This window comes from Oncorhynchus nerka, linkage group LG10 (genome assembly GCF_034236695.1).
Source record: "Oncorhynchus nerka isolate Pitt River linkage group LG10, Oner_Uvic_2.0, whole genome shotgun sequence".
Taxonomy (NCBI): Eukaryota; Metazoa; Chordata; class Actinopteri; order Salmoniformes; family Salmonidae; genus Oncorhynchus; species Oncorhynchus nerka.
The window spans coordinates 95,279,602-95,302,336 of NC_088405.1; the positions used below are offsets into that span (position 1 = coordinate 95,279,602).

Consider the following 22,735-nt stretch of genomic DNA (forward strand, 5'->3'; position numbering starts at 1 on the left):
TTATCTATGCATATTCACTTTAACTCTATCTACATGTACATATTACCTCAATTACTCATCCAACCGGCACATTGACTCTGTACGGGTACCCTCCTTGTATATAGCCTCAATACTGTTGTTTTACTGCTGCTCTTTAATTATTTTTTATTTGTTCTTTATTTGTTCTATTTTTTTTAACTTAACACATATTTTTCTTAAAACGGCATTGTTGGTTAAGGGCTTGTAAGTATTCGGCGCTTGTGTGACAAATAAAATAAAATGTGATTTGATTAAATTGAAAGCATTCACCAGTGCCACAGACTACAGTAGGTATCCCGTCTACCTTTTACTTATTGTTACTAGCGCGACTGGGCGGTACTTTCACCGCTGATTACGTCACGCTTCTTTTCTTTTCCCCAACACGTGTCTGTTCTGCTAGCTAGTTAGCAGTCGACGCATGACAATATTGTTCCCTGTTTATTTTGTTTAAAATATTACAATCAAAATGCAGATCTGCAATGTGTGCAGTGGAGAGACACCCAAATACCGATGTCCGGCCTGTAGAATCAGATAGTGAGTATAATTTCTTCTTGTTTGTACTTCTGCTGCAGATTTTTAAAACAGTTAATGTTAGCTATCGCTACTAAAGCTACACAATCTAGTTAGCTACCGTTACTAAAGCTACATTATCTCGCTAGCTACAAAATATGCATTATGATTTGACATGTTCTGTTCCATCTATATTTCATTTTCGTCCTTTGTTTTTCAGCTGCTCTCTCAGTTGTTACAAGACCCACAAGACCAATGGTAAGAACGTTGGTTTTCCCCATTATAGTAGTATCTAAAGTCTTGGAAGTGGCTATCATTCATAAATAACGTTACACATGTCTATACAGTATATAACATACGTTATCACACTTGTTTGTGACATACCATCATTGTTTCCTTTTCCCAGATACCTGCCAGCCCCTAAAACAGTCAGTCCCTCCTCCCGTTCAAGACCTAAACGGAGCTTATGGCGATGGTAGGACATGGTCAATGTTATACCTAGAACCTTCATCAATTCCCAGGAATGTACTCGCGTTTGGTGAGATGTTCATTGCAGACAGAAATATGCTTAATTCGTTGGGACCCGTTTCCTCATTCTCTCTTAGGCATCACATTTACATATCACATTTGTTTGAAGAGCTGTATAAAATACAGCAGTTTGGTTATACACTCTTGATTTTGTCCGTTTCAGCAGAGGATCCCTGGACCGTTGAAGATCTCCTTGATGATGACCACACAGATAAAGTACCACTTCAGAGGCTACGACGATTAGGTACGAAACACCATTGAGATTTCAGTTTGCACTCTGAACTTTTAAAACCCTGTTAACGTACTGGGTATATAAACAGTCACTTGGCTGCCATAGTTTCCACTAATACATGTATTAGTGGATGAATTGCGCTGTATGAAATGTTGTTCTGACATCTTTGCTGTAATACATTTGTTTATGCTTCTCCACAGGCAAGTCGGAGGAGCTGAGAGAGCTGCTCCGAAACCCACATCTCCGTCAGCTGATGAGCTCTTTGGACGCGGCCGACAGCAAAGCAGACGCCATTAAGACCGCAATGCAAGAGCCTCTGTTTGTTGAGCTGTCAGATCAATGCTTGCAGATTGTTGAGAAAAACTATTAATATGTACTTGCAGACAGAGCTGAGCCGAATACACACAGAGTCCATTAATTCATGTTCACTTTTCAATTTGACAGAAACAATTAAATCCTCAGTTTCTTTGTGTAAATATACAAAACTGTATACTTATTTGTTAAATATTTATTTTAACTTGTCTTTGCAATACTGTAGTTCCAACTAGCTAAGTCCAGATCTTTATATAGCCGTACCAAGAACCCTTTGAAACACCAAGTTAGCTAGCTATGTTTGATAACACATTTGATCTGGGTATGGCTTTGAATACCCTTAATAAACCAACAATATTGTTTAGTCAGTTCAAAATACAAACATAATTCAAGGAAGGATTATACGAGCAGTGGGTTACTAAAAAAAAAAATCAATTACTCTAGTAGCAGATTGGGACAAGGCAACTATTGTAGTGGCAAAATACAGATCTAAGGATACAATCCTTTTCGAGCATTTAAACACATCTTGGCATTAAGCAATGTGGCACATCAATGTTTCCTTTCAAATAAAGAGAGCAAAACGTTGGTGTTTCTGTCGTGCCGTTTGGTTTAACACTGAAGCGATCAGCAGCAAACTGGTTGGCATTGATCATAAAGCTTGTTCAAAAGACATACTACTATTCCCTTCTATGCAAAACACTGTAGTGTACCTCTAATAATGAAGCTTGTGCCATAAAAATAGACTGGATTTGGTGTAAATGCCCAGCGTTTCCCCTTAATCTGTAGTTGACTTTGCTAAAATTATACTTAGATTTGGTCTGAGCTCAAGTGTACGGAATATAGGTTTAAAATAAAAAAAAAGTGGTTTAAACAACATGTATCCCTGATGAAAATAACAATTTCCCTCTGAAAACAGGCCCGTCAATAACTTAAAATGCAGCAATATCTAAAAATTAAACATTTACAAAAGGAGTACAACAAATATCCCAAATGAACTGTTTCCCATACATAAATAAAGCCAAGTTCATCCACGGTACATTTGAGTTGAACGCCACAGATTTCGAGAAAAGGCACCCAAGTGGTCATAAAGCCTGAGACTTTTAACAATGATCAAATATTTCCAATATGGCAGCTAAATCACTACAAAACAATTTCTCCTGGTCCATTTATCTCTGTCTACAATACTTGAAAAAAAAAAAAGGTGCAGTTATATGATTGAGGCAGCTCACTTAAAAGTGCTGGATATAAATTAGGAACACAGAATGGGATCCCACTCAGGTGCTCTCTAGCAGTATCTGGTTTAAGCCGGTCACTCCATCACGCTTGTGGTCTGGATGCAGATCAGCATAGAGCAGTGGAGATCGCTGGTAGTGGAGCTTAATAGACCCCTAATGAAGTGGGAAAAGGACCACAAACAACAAATTCACAATGAAAATCAACAACACACGTGAATACAGGTGGGAATTGTCTGGTTGAGGGGCTAGACCTACGTAAAATGCATATATATTTTTTTATATGTATATTTGAGGTGTGCTCGACTTCGCTTGCCTCAAGTATTACAAATATTTGTCTGGAGGGGAGAGATGGTGGTCTTACCCTGGGCTGAGCCCTGATGGAGGCAACCCCCTGTTTGAATTGGTTGGTCTCCACCTTATAGTCCCCGCTCCTGAAGCAGTGTCCATTGAGGCAGGCCATGACAGACATCATCTTCTGGAAGCCAGTAGCGGTCATGGACACAGTGATGGTGGGGGCTGAGGCCAGAGCCAAGCCCATGGGCCAGCCTCGCACCATGACGGGCTCCTGGATGCTGGAGAGCTGCACCGAGCCCCTGGCCCGGAGGATAGGGTCCAACTCTGTTGGCATAGCCTCCTGAAGATCCTCTGCGTCGTCCAGCTCGGCCTCAGCCAGGGAGTCCATCAGCGCCTGCAACACGAGGACAAAGTATGTAGTCACAACTCTTGTACTAGCTTTTCCTTCTTGCATGTCTGACAAGGACCATCACGATGAACAAAAAAAAAAACGTTGTTTTTAAAATGGGCATATGGTGTATTTTCTCTGAATGAAGCAACCGTTAGTATTTAAAATGTTCAAAAATCAAATGAATTCACTCCTGTAGGAAAGAAGAAATTCCTAACATAGAAGAGACCGACCACTTGAGTTTAAACACTGTCCAGGAATTCAGGCGGCGAGGAGCCAATGAATTAAATAAAATCATGCGTTGCTCCCATTTTAAAATGACCCTTTTTGTTTCACCAGGAACCATCCTTGGAGGTTAAAAACCCATTTGGTGCGAGGGTGACCTCGTGTAATGGATGTGAAACGGCTAGCTTAGTTAGCGGTGGTGCGCGCTAAATAGCGTTTCAAATCGGTGACGTCACTTGCTCTGAGACCTTGAAGTAGTAGTTCCCCTTTGCTCTGCAAGGGCCGCGGCTTTTGTGGAGCGATGGGTAACGATGCTTCGTGGGTGACTGTTGTTGATGTGTGCAGAGGGTCCCTGGTTTGCGCCCGGGTATGGGCGAGGGGACGGTCTAAAGTTATACTGTTACATTGGTGCCGTGACCCTAGCTAGTTACACTAGCGAGAAGCCAGCAGGACTTCTACTCACCCTCCATTTCCTCCAGGACCTCTGGAGGACTATGGCTGCCCTGTACCACCTCTGGACCGCTCTCCTGACCAGCCATGACCTCACCGCTGCAGGAGGAAGGTAGACGCGATCAGATAACGATACAGCCACAGAATAAAAAAAAAAAACACTATTACATCATATCTCTATAGATCCATCACAGACAACAGTGCATTCTAGACATGCACTATTTGTCTTAACAGCTGTGTCAAACTCTGTCATCTGAATTAAAAAGGGACACTTTATCTGGATTAAATCACCGAGATCTAATTTTTAAAATGTATTTTACCTTTTTTTAACTAGGCAAGTCGGTTAAGAACAAATTCTTATTTTCAGTGACGGCCTAGGAACAGTGGGTTAACTGCCTGTTCAGGGGCAGAACGACAGATTTGTACCTTGTCAGCTCAGGGATTTGAACTTGCAACCTTCCGGTTACTAGTCCAACGCTCTAACCACTAGGCTACCCTGCCGCCCCGGATATTAACATCAATGTGACTCAGTGGAAACATAAGGTCAAGGTGTTGTTCAGGTGAGCTTAAGTTGTTTATATTCCTTCATAAGGATTTAAGTACAGCAACCTGTAGTCATCTGAACAGGGTTGCAGGCTCTACCATCTGGTGCCTCTTGGCCAGACAGACAGGAACAGCCAGGCCAAGACGGGCCCCCTAGACAGGAACAGCCAGGCCAAGACGTGCCCGCTAGACAGGAACAGCCAGGCCAAGACAGGACACAGACAGAAATAGCCAGGCCAAGACAGGAACCAGACAGAAATAGCCAGGCCAAGACAAGACAGGACAGGACACAGACAGAAATAGCCAGGCCAAGACAAGACAGGACAGGAACCAGACAGAAATAGCCAGGCCAAGACCGGAACCAGACAGAAATAGCCAGGCCAAGACAGGAACCAGACAGAAATAGCCAGGCCAAGACAGGACACAGACAGGAACAGCCAGACCAAGACAGGACAGACAGCAGTGGAGCTGTGTGCCATGCAATGATCCTCATTTACATAACAGAAGAAGTGGCAGACCCAGTTGGAGCGAGGTCATCGTTACGGAGCGCTATACTAGACCTCTCCCGCTCTCACAGACTGCTAGGGATTTAGGTCTTGACCTTACCTGCTTGGATCAGGGTGACGGCCCGTCTCATGGCGTGACGTCTGCGTTGTTTGTGCCTGTGCCAGCAGCACTGGATAGAGAAGGCCCTCTGGGAGCACACCCGGTTCCTGTGTTCCTCCAGCAGCTCCAGCTTTAGATTAGATCAGAACTGAGGATTAGGGTCTATCCCAAACTCAGCTCACAGTACACTGCTTATAGACAGGACAACTGTCTGGAGGTCACCTACGTTGATTTATAGTCTACAGGGGCCGAGCCATCAGTCTGTCAGCCCCAGAAAACATCCGATTCAATTCTTAATTCTATTGTCAGTCCGTGGTGACAAAGGGTCTGCAGACTATCGGGTCTGCTTTGACCTATCCCACTAGGCAGATGTCAGTTCAACGTTTAGTTTTGATTTACAATTGATTTTAGTTGTCAACCAACGTTAATTCAAGAAAACATTTGAACCATCTCATTGTATTGGTCATCTCATTGTATTGGTCATCTCATTGTATTGGTCATCTCATTGGATTTAGACTAAAAAGACGTGTTCGAAATTCCTTTACGTTGATAACTTTTTTGTTGCAAATCCAGATCAGTTTTCCACATTGATTCAACATCATCACAATGCTGTTGTTGTTGTTGTTGTTGTTGAAAAGAGGTGGAAAACAATGTTGTTTCAACCAGTTTGTGCCCAGTGGGATGTTTTGAGTGTTTATGCTCCACTCAACAGTGTGACACTGTTACAGTGTATGGGATTAGGGGCCTTAACATACGACTCACACTTACTACACTGAACAGAAATATAAAACGCAACATGTAAAGGGTTGGTCCCATGTTTCATGAAATAAAAGATCACAGAAATGTTCCATACGCACAAAAAAGCTTATTTCTCTCATTTTTGTGAAAAACTTTGTTTACATCCCTGTTAGTGAGCATTTCTCCTTTGCCAAGATAATCCATCCACCTGACAGGTGTGGCATATCAATAAGATGATTAAACAAAATGATCATTACACAGGTGCACCTTGGCCACTAAAATGTGCAGATTTGCCACACAAGACAATGCTACGGGTGTCAAGTTGAGGGAGCGTGTAATTGGCATACTGCAGGAATGTCCACCAGAGCAGACATTGGTTGACTGATTAGCTGGACCTGGCTCCCAAGTGGGTGGACCTGGCTCCCAAGTGGGTGGACCTGGCTCCCACCTGGCTCCCAAGTGGGTGGACCTGGCTCCCAAGTGGGTGGATCTGGCTTCCAAGGGGAAGGCCTACACCCTCCAAGGTCCACCCACAGCTGCACCCCTACCCAGTCATGTGAAATCCATAGATTAGAGTCTAATGAATTTAATCATATGAACTGTAACTCAGTTAAATCGTTAATTTTATATTTTTGTTCAGTATACATAACTGGACTTCTCAAGAGTATTAAATTAAATCTCATTGATTTGATAAATCACAGAAGTAAATTCAACCAACTATGATGCTGAAGACCAATACAGCACTGACCATGGAATTAGTCAGGAACACTTTGGTCCTGCCGCAGTGCACCAGCGAGCTGCGGGCCTCGTTGTCGATATGGCGCGAAGCGTCGAGAGAGTGATTTAACACCACCCTGAGAATATCAGCCACAGCCGAACCGAGAGCTTCCTTGTTGTCCGCCTCCAATCCTGACAGAGAGAAAGAGACAGAGACACAGAGACAGAGAGAAGGGTTAGAGACATAAACAGACTGACATCTATATGAAGGACTGCATATAGACACACACAGCAGAGTTCAACACATCTTACATGTCAATCCATGACACCATAGTCTGCATGGTCCTGCAACACTGACCAGATTTCTAACCACAGCTGTGTGTTAACCCCAGTGTCCTGGCTAAATTCACAATCTGACCCTCAAACCATTAGGGTCACCTAATAATCCCCAGTTTACAATTGGCTCATTAATCCTCCTCCTCTCCCCTGTAACTATTCCCCAGGTCGTTGCTGCAAATGAGAACGTGTTCAGATGAAGAAAAATATTATTATTATTTTGATTCAAGGTAACACTTTAAAATGGTTGCCTCAAGGTTAAAGTGAATGTTGTTGACCTATTTGGTTTCCACTGCCAAACCACACAATGAATACCTCTGTGTGTATTTGAACACTATGATGGTATGCCTGTAAACCATGGAGATGTTGAGAGCATACCACGGTATTTAGGTTCTAGAGCTATAAAAGGGTCACCCCATAACAATGGACAATTAGCATAAAAACATATTTCTGTTGTGGAATTACAACCAAATAGCGTCAACTTGACAGCGGGACAAATCATTCATTTTGACAGTAAGTCAGAGCGTCAAAGAGAAGGAAAGAGCACAGCATGCAATGAAGAAATTGCTTAAGCATGCGTTTTTTTTTTTTTACCTGAGAGATTATAAAATAGTTGGAAACGTATTTGAGAAAAGTCGACTCTAAGGAGCTCCAGAGTAGGAGGGGAGAGTACAGGATCAACTCTAAGGACAGGAGAGCTAGCAGAGAGAAAGGAAAAGAGCCATCAGCAAGAGAGAACAAAGATAGCAGAAGCCCCTTGCTGTATTCATTCTGATAAAACTTGCATATGACCAAAGAGTTCACTATTCAACTGTTTGTTTTCTTTGGAGTCAGAGCCTTCAGAAAGTATTCACACCCCTTGACTTATTCCATATTTTGTTGCGTTATAGCCTGAATTCAAACTTGATTTAAATATACTGTATATAGAGCTTTTCACACCTGGATTGTGCAACATTTGGACATTATTCTATTCAGAATTCTTCAGGGTCTGTCCAATTGGTTGTTGATCATCGCTAGGCAACCATTTTCAGGTCTTGCCATAGATTTTCAAGACGATTTAAGTCAAAATATGGAGAATGGTACTCAGTAATGTGTTGTGTTGGATTTGACACGAACACAACACTTTGTATTCAGGATAAAAAAGTGAACTGCTTTGTCACGTTTTTTTCAGTATAACTTTATTTAGTTCCTTGCTGCAAACAGGAAGCATGTTTTATAATAAGTTTTTAATCTGTACAGGCTTCCTTCTTTTCACTCTGTCAATTAGATTAGTATTGAGAAGTAACCACAATGTTGTTTATCCATCCTCAGTTTCCTCCTACCACATCGATTTAAAATAAAAAAAATAAAGTTTAAAGTCACCATTGGCATAACACCACCAATCACTACTACAGTACATGTCTCCTGATGTCAGACTTACCTTGCTCACCAGCTCCTTGACAAAACAGTGTCAAGTTGGAAATCAGTCCATAACGCTGTGTGAAACTCGTATAGGGAATTCTGCACAGAGAAACAAAAACAAAGTGAGATGGAAAGCGGCAGTCGAAATCAAGAGGAGATTTTGTTCAGTATAACCCTCGTCTTTCTGGGTCAGTGGTACCGATGACAGTGCCTCTTGTGTAGAGGTTCAAGCCCAGTTCAAGAAAGGGATCTGCTCTCTATAGTATTGCAAAAATCCAGAAAACCAGGCTGGAAGATCCCTGGAATTAGGAGGGAATAAAGCAAGAAATCCAGAATCCTCCAACCAGGATTTCTGGAAAACCTGGGAAAATTACTTGAAATTTGACACCCCTAACTTTGAACAATACACCATCCTCCTCTGACCTTACCTTATTGGAAAGCCTGCTGCACTGATGTGTATGGTCTCTACAATCCCACAGGCCTCCAGTTGCATAATGACCTAACAATTCAATCATAAAATGAATGAAGTCATAAAATATAGCTTTATAAGAGAGAGTTGTAGAACATATTACATTTAAAAAATACAATTTGTCTAGTGACCAATATCTGAGTTATCAATTGCACATTTCATTTTCCAGTTATCAAATGTCATGATTGTGTTCCGAGAAGATAAAAACATCTACTGAACAAAGACGTGATGATTGATGCGTTGTCATGGTTTGTTACCAAGTCAAAGCAGTCTCTTTCTCCTACCTCCTCCTTTTTGAAGGTGAGAGGCCTGCAGTCTGTGTTGGGTTTGATGCAGCGGGTGTAGTGAGGAGTGGTGCTGTGTAGAATCTTCATTAGGTTCTCCAGAGAGTTCTATAAGGGAGACAATTACCATCCAGAAAATATGGAACAAGAAGCTCTTGAGGAGTTCTAGAACAAGTGAATACCACAAATAGAGCTCAACAATTAGAACAGAAGGATTCCTAACATCTAGGATGGTTTGCCTCACCTTGAACTTGGAGACCACAGTGACAACTTGTCTGAGTCCCCTGGTGCCTTGACCCACTGGGTCTCTGTCAGCAAACAACTGGTGAAGCAGAGGGTTCTCAGACTTCTGTAGCAGGTGGATTAATTCTGGGGGCACTGGGTCCTATAGAAGGGAGAAGGGTGCTTTCAGTGGGAGTCTTCTCATGAAATTAAGTATTGCAATGTCCTTTGGCTCTGAAGTACAGTGCATTCAGAAAGCATTCAGACCCATTCACTTTCTCCACATGTAAATTGGATTTCAGTTTATTTATTTTTAATACATTTGCAAAAAAAAATCTAGAAAACAGTTTGTGCTTTGTCATAAATTATTATTTTTTAAATGTAATCCATTTTAAAATAAGGCTGTAACTTAACAAAATGTGGAAAAAGTCAAGGGGTCTGAATACTTTCCGAATGCACTGTATGTTTGGTGTTAGTTAAGTCTCGTCATGAAATTAAGTCTTGCAACGTCTTCTGGCTATGAAGTATGTAGGGCTAGCATCTTTCACAGACTTCCATACAGTAGTGTGTGGATGGGCCAAACATGTCAGTTATCCATTATAGAATCAGCACAGGGGAGTCTTGTAAATAAATCAAAATTAAATAGTGTCTTTTTGCGATCAACTAATGAAATGATTAGCAGCAGCACCTTTCACAGCCTCGTTCCAACATACCTTGTTCTTCTCCATCATGCCTTCTATCTGGTAGGAGACTTTGCCAGCATAGTGAGCCACAGTGAAGTGGGGCTGCTTGCTGAACTTGTCCCAGCTCATACTGCCGTTGTCAGACAGCTCCTTCTCCAGACGAACCCTGAACTGCTTGGCGTCGGAGGCTCGGTTGAGAAGGCATTCCTGAATGGATGGATGGGTTAACAGACAGAGACATACGAGTAACGTAAATAACCAAAGAGCTTGATATATTGTTTCTGTACAACAAAATAAAATAGAAAAAAGGTAGCTCTAACACAGTATTCTAGAGCGGTGGATCCCAACTCCGGTCCTCCAGTACCCCCCCAACAGTACATATTTGTGTTGTGACTCTGGACAAACACAACAGATTCTACTTGTCAACTAATCGTCGAGCCCGTGTTGAAATCAGGTGTTTCTGTCCGGATCTGCAACAGAAATGTGTGCTGTTTGGGGGGGGGGGGGAATACTGGAGGACCGGAGTTGGGATCCACTACAGTACACACCTCATTGAGGAGGGAAAACACTCCGGTGGGGATGCCCTCTATCAGATCCAGACAACCCTGGTTGTCCTGGTATTTCACAAACGACCACTCCAACCCTTCTGAGACGTACTCCTCCTAAGGGCGAGAGACTTCACTGTTGAGCACTAGGTAACCACGACGGCACTAGGTGACCAAGACGGCACTAGGTAACCAAGACGGCACTAGGTAACCAAGACGGCACTAGGTAACCAAGACGGCACTAGGTAACCAAGACGGCACTAGGTAACTAAGACGGCATTTTCTTGTGCTCCAAAATGTTCAATTTAGCTTAACAAGCTACCTGTTGGGCTTTGAGATAGTGGGCTACAAAGTGCTGCTGCAGTTTCTCGTTGGCGTAGTTGATGCATAGCTGTTCTAGGTTGTTAAACTGAAAGCACTCAAAACCATACACATCCAGCAGACCTAGAGAGAGAAAGAGAGAGACACAGAGAGAGAGAGACAGACAGAGAGACAGAGAGAAATGTAATAAATTATATTTAGCAGACGTTTTAAATTGAACCCACTATACCGGTGTAATTACAAAGGAAAACACCCCCCCAAAAAAAAAGGACAGGTTCACCTTAACCAGAGTGACAAGCAAACAAAGGATTCCCTTTTAATTATTAATATGGGAGAAAAAAAAAACTATTTACCTATGAAATTACACCAGGTCGAGTTGTCTGCACATATGCTGTCGTTGATGAACGTAACCAACCATTCAAATAATCTGTTTGGAAAAATAAAAAATTTAAAAAATGAACATTCAGTACACAAATGGTTGATTCCATTGTAGTTACATTACACAAATGGTTGATTCCATTGTAGTTACATTACACAAATGGTTGATTCCATTGTAGTTACAGTACACATTACACAAATGGGTGATTCCATTGTAGTTACATTACACAAATGGTTGATTCCATTGTTAATTACATTACACAAATGGTTGATACCATTGTAATTACATTACACAAATGGTTGATACCATTGTAATTACATTACACAAATGGTTGATACCATTGTAATTACATTACACAAATGGTTGATTCCATTGTAGTTACAGTACACATTACACAAATGGGTGATTCCATTGTAATTACATTACACAAATGGTTGATTCCATTGTAGTTACATTACACAAATGGGTGATTCCATTGTAGTTACATTACACATTACACAAATGGGTGATTCCATTGTAGTTACATTACACAAATGGGTGATTCCATTGTAGTTACATTACACAAATGGGTGATTCCATTGTAGTTACATTACACAAATGGGTGATTCCATTGTAGTTACATTACACAAATGGGTGATTCCATTGTAGTTACATTACACAAATGGGTGATTCCATTGTAGTTACATTACACAAATGGGTGATTCCATTGTAGTTACAGTACACAAATGGGTGATTCCATTGTAGTTACAGTACACATTACACAAATGGGTGATTCCATTGTAGTTACAGTACACATTACACAAATGGGTGATTCCATTGTAATTACATTACACAAATGGTTGATTCCATTGTAGTTACAGTACACATTACACAAATGGGTGATTCCATTGTAATTACATTACACAAATGGGTGATTCCATTGTAGTTACAGTACACATTACACAAATGGGTGATTCCATTGTAATTACATTACACAAATGGTTGATTCCATTGTAATTACAGTACACATTACACAAATGGTTGATTCCATTGTAGTTACAGTACACATTACACAAATGGTTGATTCCATTGTAGTTACAGTACACATTACACAAATGGTTGATTCCATTGTAATTACATTACACAAATGGTTGATTCCATTGTAATTACATTACACAAATGGTTGATTCCATTGTAGTTACATTACACATTACACAAATGGGTGATTCCATTGTAATTACATTACACAAATGGGTGATTCCATTGTAGTTACAGTACACATTACACAAATGGGTGATTCCATTGTAATTACATTACACAAATGGTTGATTCCATTGTAATTACAGTACACATTACACAAATGGTTGATTCCATTGTAGTTACATTACACAAATGGGTGATTCCATTGTAGTTACAGTACACAAATGGGTGATTCCATTGTAGTTACAGTACACAAATGAGTGATTCCATTGTAGTTACAGTACGCATTACACAAAAGGGTGATTCCATTGTAGTTACATTACACAAATGGGTGATTCCATTGTAGTTACAGTACACATTAAAAGGGTGTGATATTTTCAGAATGAAGTTGATGAAGGAGAGGACAGGCATGTCTTTCATCCCAACAGACAAGAGCTGGACCTCAGCCCAAAAGCATGTTTCTAATAAGTATAACCTCTCAGAATCTACTTTAGGGAAAAAAAAAGTTTTTATTTTTATTTATTTTTTACTTAGGAGTGATTATAAACGAGGTTATGAAGGAAATATGTCCTCTCGGTTGGTCTGACTCACTGTGCATAGATGACCTTTGCGAGGCAGTCCCTCCGGACACTGCAGTCTGCCAGGGAGCAGGGCTTGAAGAGAGCACTCTGCTTCCCTGCCCTCAGGGTCCGTACCCTAAGGCATGTCTGCAGTTCCTCCACCGGGACACACAGCAGCGATGCACAGCGATGCATAAAGTCTACAGGAGGAGACAGGAGGATCATGGGAAAAACGCTCTTCAAATAGGACTCATTGATTGTTGAGACCACGTTGGAGCTGAACTGATGTCTGAAAGAGTCAAGACAACAGTTTAAATTTAACTGAATTGAAGTCTAAAATGCCAGAAAGGGAAAGTTGATCTAGTGTAATATCAGATTAAATACCTTTGGATTTCTCCTCGAGGTCACAGGGTTGCGATTCATCCATGGCAGAACAGAAAGTCACGTTCCCCAACTGAAGAAGACCTGCTAGTATCTGTTAAGACAACAGGAAGTTGTGATAGAAATATATTTATGAGTGATTATGTGGAGACAGTACAGAATCTTCTTTGGAATCATTTAGGGGATTTAGTTTATATCCTTCTACCCTAAATATATGTCCCTGCTTCTCTGCATTGATGCCCAGGTGTACCATAGCCTCTACAGTCTCATCAAAACAATCCTCTGCAAAACAAGAAGACAAAGAAGAAGAAGAAGAAGAAGAAAAGAGAAGACAAAGAAGAAGAAAAAGAGAAGACCGAAGAAGAAGAAAAAGAGAAGACAAAGAAGAAGAAAAAGAGAAGACCGAAGAAGAAAAAGAGAAGACCGAAGAAGAAAAAAGAGAAGACCGAAGAAGAAAAAAGAGAAGACAAAGAAGAAGACAAAGAAGAAGACAAAGAAGAAGACAAAAAAGAGGAAGAAGAAAAAGAGAAGACAAAAATCAGGAACTGGGAACATTGACCTGAATAGAATAAAAATACACGGTACCTTTACATTCAATACGTGCAACCGATTAGAATAAAAATACACGGTACCTTTACATTCAATACGTGCAACCGATTAGAAGCTATTTGTTTGGAGGAGGATGAGGACAACAAATGTACCTTCCAATGTCTTTTCAGCATTTGGGAGCCAGGCAAAACGTTGGTCATGTGACATCTTCCACTCCCTCCTCTGCTCATCGCTGCCTCCTGTCATCATCTGAACAGAATGTCAATACATAAATACACGGCGCAAAAAAAAATAAAGGGAACACTTAAACAACACAATGTAACTCCAAGTCAATCACACTTCTGTGAAATCAAACTGTCCACTTAGGAAGCAACACTGATTGACAATAAATGTCACATGCTGTTGTGCAAATGGAATAGACAACAGGTGGAAATTGTAGGCAATTAGCAAGACACCCTCAATAAAGGAGTGGTTCTACAGGTGGTGACCACCGACCACTCAGTTCCTATGCTTCCTGGCTGATGTTTTGGTCAATTTTGAATGCTGGCGGTGCTTTCACTCTAGTGGTAGCATGAGACGGAGTCTACAACCCACACAAGTGGCTCAGGTAGTGCAGCTCATCCAGGATGGCACATGAATGCGAGATGTGGTGTCCAGAGCATGGAGGCGCTACCAGGAGACAGGCCAGTACATCAGGAGACGTGGAGGAGGCCGTAGGAGGGCAACAACCCAGCAGCAGGACCGCTACCTCCGCCTTTGTGCAAGGAGGAGCAGGAGGAGCACTGCCAGAGCCCTGCAAAATGACCTCCAGCAGGCCACAAATGTGCATGTGTCTGCTCAAACGGTCAGAAACAGACTCCATGAGTGGTGGTATGAGGGCCCGACGTCCACAGGTGGGGGTTGTGCTTACAGCCCAACACCGTGCAGGACATTTGGCATTTGCCAGAGAACACCAAGATTGGCAAATTCACCACTGGCGCCCTGTGCTCTTCACAGATGAAAGCAGGTTCACACTGAGCACGTGACAGACGTGACAGAGTCTGGAGACGCCGTGGAGAACGTTCTGCTGCCTGCAACATCCTCCAGCATGACCGGTTTGGCGGTGGGTCAGTCATGGTGTGGGGTGGCATTTCTTTGGGAGGCCGCACAGCCCTCCATGTGCTCGCCAGAGGTAGCCTGACTACCATTAGGTACCGAGATGAGATCCTCAGACCCCTTGTGAGACCATATGCTGGTGCGGTTGGCCCTGGGTTCCTCCTAATGCAAGACAATGCTAGACCTCATGTGGCTGGAGTGTGTCAGCAGTTCCTGCAAGAGGAAGGCATTGATGCTATGGACTGGCCCGCCCATTCCCCAGACCTGAATCCAATTGAGCAAATCTGGGACATCATGTCTCGCTCCATCCTCGCTCCGTTGCACCAGAATGTCCAGTAGTTGGTGGATGCTTTAGTCCAGGTCTGGGAGGAGATCCCTCAGGAGACCATCCGCCACCTCATCAGGAGCGTGCCCAAGCGTTGTAGGGAGGTCATACAGGCACGTGGAGGCCACACGCACTACTGAGCCTCATTTTGACTTGTTTTAAGGACATTACATCAAAGTTGGATCAGCCTGTAGTGTGGTTTTCCACTTTAATTTTGAGTGTGACTCCAAATCCAGACATCCATGGGGTTGATAAATTTGATTTCCATTGATAATTTGTGTGATTTTGCTGTCAGCATTCAACTATGTAAAGAAAAAAGTATTTAATAAGAATATTTCATTCATTCAGATCTAGGATGTGTTATTTTAGTGTTCCCTTTATTTTTTTGAGCAGTATATATATATCACACACACCAAATGTATTGACATGTACAGAGGCCAGGCACACACACATAAGATATTACTTAATGTTATTAACTCTGGTTAATTTTAAGTTAACTTAGAATTCATCTTTGTATTCAAGAGTGTGTCTTTAACTTGCCTGGTAGAATATGTGAAAGTTTCTCTCATTGGCTGGTTGTCCAGCTACCCTGGTCTTCTCCAGTAGGTATGTTTGCACGGACGCCCCCACCAGCAGCTGAGACCTGGACAGGTGACAAAATGACATTTGAATGAACAGGGCGTCGTCAGCACAAAACAGCCTTTTCCAGTCAAGCTTTATTGTGATGTTCTCATACCTCTGTCAACTTATTTATTAAGCGTCTGCAGTGATAGCATACTACTCTGCTCTCAGATCTGTCGGTGCCATCTTGGCAACTATTATGGTCACAGTTATCAATGACCACTTGGCTAAACAGGACTGATCTAGAATCAGATAGACAACCAGACATACCGGTTGAGCTGGAGCTGGATGTACTTCCCAAAGCGGCTGCTGTTGCTGTTTCGTAAGGTGCAGGCGTTGCCTATATAAATAGGGGCCCAGTAAGTAAACAAAGCATGGAATGAGCCCATATAGCAACAACAATAATCATGTCAACCCGGACACATCAAATAAATACCACATTGTTTAACTAGATCCAGGCATCTTTATCCCAATATTGGCTAAGTTGTTGATGATTGAGTTTATAAAAATAAAACAATTAAAATAAAAGTTGATATTAGAAACTAAAAATGCTTTCCAGTCTCACCAAAAGCCTCCATGATGGGGTTGGAGTCCAGTACCCTCTTCTCTATCCTCTCCACGGTGTCCTGACTCTTCATCAGCGAGGAAGACGCTGCTACAGTGGCATAATACTTCATAAGGCAACGAGAGGTCCATGTCTGGTCAAGAACAAAGAGACAGTTCATCTGAAATAATTCAGGGTATTTTAAAAAAACAAAAAATGTTACACTTCCATTATTGACACTTCATAACAGTGTAATAAAAGAGCGTAGGCATTTTATATCCACCATTATGGGGCGGCAGGGTAGACTAGTGGTTAGAGTGTAGAGGCGGCAGGGTAGCCTAGTGGTTAGAGTGTAGAGGAGGCAGGTAGCCTAGTGGTTAGAGTGTAGAGGGGGCAGGTAGCCTAGTGGTTAGAGTGTAGAGGTGGCAGAGTAGCATAGTGGTTAGAGCGTAGGGACGGCAGGTAGCCTAGTGGTTAGAGCGTAGGGACGGTAGGTAGCCTAGTGGTTAGAGTGTAGGGACGGTAGGTAGCCTAGTGGTTAGAGCGTAGGGACGGTAGGTAGCCTAGTGGTTAGAGTGTACTCGTCTAGTTAAATAAAGGTAAAATAAAAATGATTGATGCCGTTGTACCTTCCCTGCTCCGCTCTCTCCGCTGACCACCAGAGACTGGTTCACGGGCTCCACCTGGCCTTGTACGTTTCTGTAGGCCTCCTCCGCCACTATGAAGATGTGGGGTTTGGACTCCTGGACAGACAGAGACAGTTGTAAGAATTCATGAAATGCGACTCCTTTCCGTCAGCATTTTTTAAATATTTAACCTTTTATTTAACTAGGCGAGTCAGTTAAGAACAAATTCTTATTTTCAATGACAGCCTAGGAACAGTGGGTTAACTGCCTGTTCAGGGGCAGAACGACAGATTTGTACCTTGTCAGCTCGGGGGTTTGAACTCGCAACCTTCCGGTTACTAGTCCAACACTCTAACCACTAGGCTACCCTACCTCCTCTACACTCTAACCACTAGGCTACCCTGCCGCCTCTACACTCTAACCACTAGGCTACCCTGCCGCCTCTACACTCTAACCACTAGGCTACCCTGCCCCCCCCCCCTGCCCCTACACTCTAACCACTAGGCTACCCTGCCCCCCTACACTCTAACCACTAGGCTACCCTGCCTGCCTCTACCCTAACCACTAGGCTACCCTGCCTGCCTCTACACTCTAACCACTAGCTACCCTGCCTGCCTCTACACTCTAACCCCCTACACTACACTCTAACCACTAACCCTGCCGCCCCTACACTCTAACCACCACCTGCCCCCCCGCCCCTACACTCTAAGGCTACCCTGCCTGCCCTACACTCTAACCACTAGGCTACCCTGCCTGCCTCTACACTCTAACCACTAGGCTACCCTGCCTGCCTCTACACTCTAACCACTAGGCTACCCTGCCTGCCTCTACACTCTAACCACTAGGCTACCCTGCCTGCCTCTACACTCTAACCACTAGGCTACCCTGCCTGCCTCTACACTCTAACCACTAGGCTACCCTGCCTGCCTCTACACTCTAACCACTAGGCTACCCTGCCTGCCTCTACACTCTAACCACTAGGCTACCCTGCCTGCCTCTACACTCTAACCACTAGGCTACCCTGCCTGCCTCTACACTCTAACCACTAGGCTACCCTGCCTGCCTCTACACTCTAACCACTAGGCTACCCTGCCTGCCTCTACACTCTAACCACTAGGCTACCCTGCCCCTCTACACTCTAACCACTAGGCTACCCTGCCGCCTCTACACTCTAACCACTAGGCTACCCTGCCGCCTCTACACTCTAACCACTAGGCTACCCTGCCTGCCTCTACACTCTAACCACTAGGCTACCCTGCCGCCTCTACACTCTAACCACTAGGTTACCCTGCCGCCTCTACACTCTAACCACTAGGCTACGTACCCCCTCTACACTCTAACCACTAGGCTACCCTGCCGCCTCTACACTCTAACCACTAGGCTACCTACCGCCTCTACACTCTAACCACTAGGCTACCCTGCCTGCCTCTACACTCTAACCACTAGGTTACCCTGCCGCCCCATGTTTTTAAAACTATTAAAACATTAATATACCCAACTTTGTTCCATGTGTTACAGTAACTTGGCACTAAAATTAAATCTAGTAGACAATATATATAAAAATATATATATATATATATATATATATGACATGCTATAAACCAAAAAGGCCATGATAATACCACTGATAAACAGGCTAATGGTTGTACAGTACCTGTGGCTGTGGAGCACAATGGTATTCCTTCATCACATCCAAGGAGTAGAGGTCAGGGACTGGCTGGAAAGGGTTGAGGGCCACCAGGGTACAGCCAGCATGGGTGTAGAACACCTTCGCCCTGTACCTGGCTTGTAGGCATTTCAGCACTAACCACAGAAAAACACATAGGGATTTACACACGGAACACACAGGGATTTACACAGAAACACACACAGGGATTTACGCACGGAACACACAGGGATTTACGCACGGAACACACAGGGATTTACGCACGGAACACACAGGGATTTACGCACGGAACACACAGGGATTTACGCACGGAACACACAGGGATTTACGCACGGAACACACAGGGATTTACGCACGGAACACACAGGGATTTACGAACACACACGGAACACACAGGGATTTACGAACACACAGGGGAACACACAGGGATTTACGCACGGAACACACAGGGATTTACGCACGGAACACACAGGGATTTACGCACGGAACACACAGGGAACACACAGGGATTTACGCACGGAACACACAGGGATTTACGCACGGAACACACAGGGATTTACGCACGGAACACACAGGGATTTACGCACGGAACACACAGGGATTTACGCACGGAACACACAGGGATTTACGCACGGAACACACAGGGATTTACGCACGGAACACACAGGGATTTACGCACGGAACACACAGGGAACACACAGGGATTTACGCACGGAACACACAGGGATTTACGCACGGAACACACAGGGATTTACGCACGGAACACACAGGGATTTACGCACGGAACACACAGGGATTTACGCACGGAACACACAGGGATTTACGCACGGAACACACAGGGATTTACACACGGAACACACCGGGAGAGACAGGGCACGGAACACACAGGGATTTTACGAACACACAGGGATACGGAACACACAGGGATTTACGCACGGAAACACACGGAACACACAGGGATTTACGCACGGAACACACAGGGATTTACGCACGGAACACACAGGGATTTACGCACGGAACACACAGGGATTTACGCACGGAACACACAGGGAGAGAACACACAGGGATTTACGCACGGAACACACAGGGATTTACGCACGGAACACACAGGGATTTACGCACGGAACACACAGGGATTTACGCACGGAACACACAGGGATTTACGCACGGAACACACCGGGAGAGACGCACGGAACACACAGGGATTTACGCACGGAACACACAGGGATTTACGCACGGAACACACAGGGATTTACGCACGGAACACACAGGGATTTACGCACGGAACACACAGGGATTTACGCACGGAACACACCGGGATTTACGCACGGAACACACAGAGATTTACACGGAACACACAGGGAGAGACGCACGGAACACACAGGGAGAGACGCACGGAACACACGGGATTGACACATGAATTAACAAGAAAACAGAAAGTCTAAACTAGTAGCTAGTTTGTTAAAAAAGGAACCATTGTTTAAAGTCCCTCTGAAATATGTCAGTTGTAGTTCCAAAGCGAAACAAGCCTGACTGCTGTTGAGTCATGTCTGGCTCTCTCCAACACAGAGGTAAACATGGCTTTGGGCCTACCTGTTGTTGGGGTCACGGGGTTGACTTTGGTGAGGTCGTCGTAAGTGTGCAGTTGGCCCTCGTCTAGGAGGAAGGCCTTGACCTCTCCCTCCAGTGAGTCATTCAGAGACTTCCTGTTAGCAAGTCCAGACTTCTTCCTGACTCCTCCTTTCACCTGTGGTAACCAAGGGAGAGGACCAGGGTAAACACCAGAAGCCTGTACTATTCCACAGGAACGCAGGTCTGTATCATAACAGGCGTTAGCATTAAATGAGGGCTTTGCACTGAGATTCATCTAATAAGACTTCTAAACAATTACCGCTGATCATTTTACAAAAATACATTTACTTGAACAGTGCAGATGCAAAGTTTGGTAACAGAATGACAGTTTGCACTGTCATTCTGTTACCAAATGTAGCATCTGCACTGTTCTTCAAGTAAAAGTGTTTTTGTAAAATGTTCAGCAGTAATTGTTAAGTTAGTTGTATGATTCATTTTTTTAAAATCTTTTTTTTTGTTTGACATGCAACATACATTTTAGAGTGAAAATTCTGAGTCTCAGCATCATTCTGTTGCTGCATACACAATTCAAAAAAAGATTTATGTTCCAATTAAAAGTTTAGAGCACAAAAAAAACAGACCGGCCTACGGGACAAAACAGACCGGCCTACGGGACAAAACAGACCGGCCTACGGGACAAAACAGACCGACCTACGGGACAAAACAGACCGACCTAAGGGACAAAGACTAACTGCACCACAGCTTCAGTCAGGAAACTACAAAAACAGCTGTAGGTGAAGTCTATTTACATTCAACAAAATAAACATTTAATCTCCAGCTAGCTTGCTTATCCTAAGTGTCTAGTTAGTGTGTTCTCTAGACATCTTTATTGGATTGGTTAAATCCTACCAAATGCTTGAAATGGTGCTCAGTTAAATATAGCTCTTTAGCCTGGCAACAGATGCATGAAATATGTGCATTTTGCATACAACGTGTGCAGAGGCTTATTTTTTACGTACATACAAACCATCAGCGTTGTCGTGATACAATTGTTTTACCTTATCATAAAACAATCATGATCTATTTACGTTATTTGTCATGTGAAACTGTGTAAAATTGTGTGTAGCTTCAAATCACGTTTATTTTAAAGCTTTGTTACACATGAAAATGTTCGTTGAGCACTAGATAGCATAAAAGTATGAGGCTATAATGGGGTGCATTTTATGCTCCGTTGTCAATGTTAAAATGTATTTGTATTCAACTGATGATTGCATGCCACCAATTGAAAACGGTCAGTAAAAAGTTGAAAATAACTGTCTTGGAGATTTTTCAAAAGGCTGAATGAAGACAACTCTAGATTATCGAATTTGGTCAATTCTATGAAACTGTGAGGAGATTCATGACAGTTACAGATTAACTGTTGCATATCAGCATACATGAGCTACACAGGTGTGGCAACAGCTAGGCAAAATGTTACTGTTCTAGACCAGAGTTTCCCAAACTCTGTCCGGCCCCCCCGGTTTGCCCTAGCACTACACTGCGGAGTCAAATCATCAAAGCTTGGTAATGAGATGGTTATTTGAATCAGCTGCTGGGGAGAAGAAGAAGAATTAAAACGTGCCCCAGGACCAAGTTCGGGAAACCTGGTGTAGACAACATTTCTTTATGTAACGCTACACTCTGCTGAACAAGCCCCTCTACGCAGAACAGCATCAATGCAAGATATAGGCGACTTTAGTTCATATCCAGACGTCGATTCATTGAGAAATTTGGAATGAATTCAAAACACTTTAAATACAACTAACTACCAACGTTTTCAAAAGGCCCACTGTTGTCTCCTACCTTTTCCCCGTGTCCATTTCCTATGCGCTGACTCCTCTCAGAATTCATGGATTTTGGAAGTTGTCCCCGCCGCCCTTGCGAAGAGTAGAAAAAGGCAATGCTGTTAATCAATTATTGTTTTTGCCTTTGACACCAGGCACAAGTGAATCAGATTTTTATATAGTTTAGACGTGTCGGGTCCATAGTCTGTCTTGACTATTCCGCCGCCATTTGACATGGAATGTGAAACTTTCCCTATCCCTCGGTGATAAAATTCCACAGTGAAGGACAAAAAACACTTAACCCGCCTCGTTTTGCTCAAACCGGCTGCTGAGACATGAGCATAGTACGCACACTCTT

General features: G+C 43.2%; 2 protein-coding genes across 3 annotated transcripts; one reads left to right on the forward strand and one right to left on the reverse strand.

The window, feature by feature from the left end:
- Positions 1–372: 372 nt before the first annotated feature.
- On the forward strand, positions 373–2,185 carry znhit3 (zinc finger, HIT-type containing 3). 2 transcript variants are annotated; one of them, XM_029671822.2, is made up of 5 exons: positions 373–552; positions 749–786; positions 935–1,003; positions 1,223–1,300; positions 1,489–2,185. In XM_029671822.2, the coding sequence occupies exons 1-5, from the start codon at positions 485–487 to the stop codon at positions 1,656–1,658; spliced, it is 423 nt and encodes a 140-aa protein (XP_029527682.2). In that variant the 5' UTR covers positions 373–484; the 3' UTR covers positions 1,659–2,185. The 2 variants fall into 2 exon arrangements, with proteins under 2 accessions (XP_029527682.2, XP_029527681.2); XM_029671821.2 differs by having other exon boundaries at positions 375–552; positions 1,220–1,300.
- LOC115136238 (unconventional myosin-XIX) lies at positions 1,782–22,698 on the reverse strand. The gene is made up of 24 exons (XM_029671818.2): positions 22,397–22,698; positions 20,576–20,729; positions 18,971–19,119; positions 17,320–17,433; positions 16,712–16,844; positions 16,417–16,486; positions 16,066–16,168; positions 14,258–14,354; positions 13,762–13,838; positions 13,560–13,650; positions 13,207–13,375; positions 11,411–11,484; positions 11,059–11,180; positions 10,740–10,853; positions 10,222–10,398; positions 9,531–9,671; positions 9,287–9,394; positions 8,962–9,032; positions 8,553–8,632; positions 6,828–6,988; positions 5,342–5,471; positions 4,206–4,291; positions 3,197–3,523; positions 1,782–2,988 (listed from the first exon to the last, which is right to left on the reverse strand). Exons 1-24 carry the CDS (start codon positions 22,442–22,444, stop codon positions 2,875–2,877), a joined length of 2,910 nt encoding a protein of 969 aa, XP_029527678.1. The 5' UTR covers positions 22,445–22,698; the 3' UTR covers positions 1,782–2,874.
- Positions 22,699–22,735: the final 37 nt, after the last annotated feature.

Bases quoted from the DNA above. Each gene is read 5' to 3' on its own strand.
- znhit3 (XM_029671821.2), top strand. From the start codon at position 485: ATGCAGATCTGCAATGTGTGCAGTGGAGAGACACCCAAATACCGATGT. The intron at 553-748 runs GTGAGTATAATT...TTTGTTTTTCAG, and splicing joins CCGGCCTGTAGAATCAGATA to CTGCTCTCTCAGTTGTTACA. The intron at 1,004-1,219 runs GTAGGACATGGT...TGTCCGTTTCAG, and splicing joins AAACGGAGCTTATGGCGATG to CAGAGGATCCCTGGACCGTT.
- LOC115136238 (XM_029671818.2), bottom strand. From the start codon at position 22,444: ATGAATTCTGAGAGGAGTCAGCGCATAGGAAATGGACACGGGGAAAAG. The intron at 17,434-18,970 runs GTACTGTACAAC...CTGTCTGTCCAG, and splicing joins ATTGTGCTCCACAGCCACAG to GAGTCCAAACCCCACATCTT. The intron at 13,651-13,761 runs GTAGAAGGATAT...TTGTCTTAACAG, and splicing joins AGCAGGGACATATATTTAGG to ATACTAGCAGGTCTTCTTCA.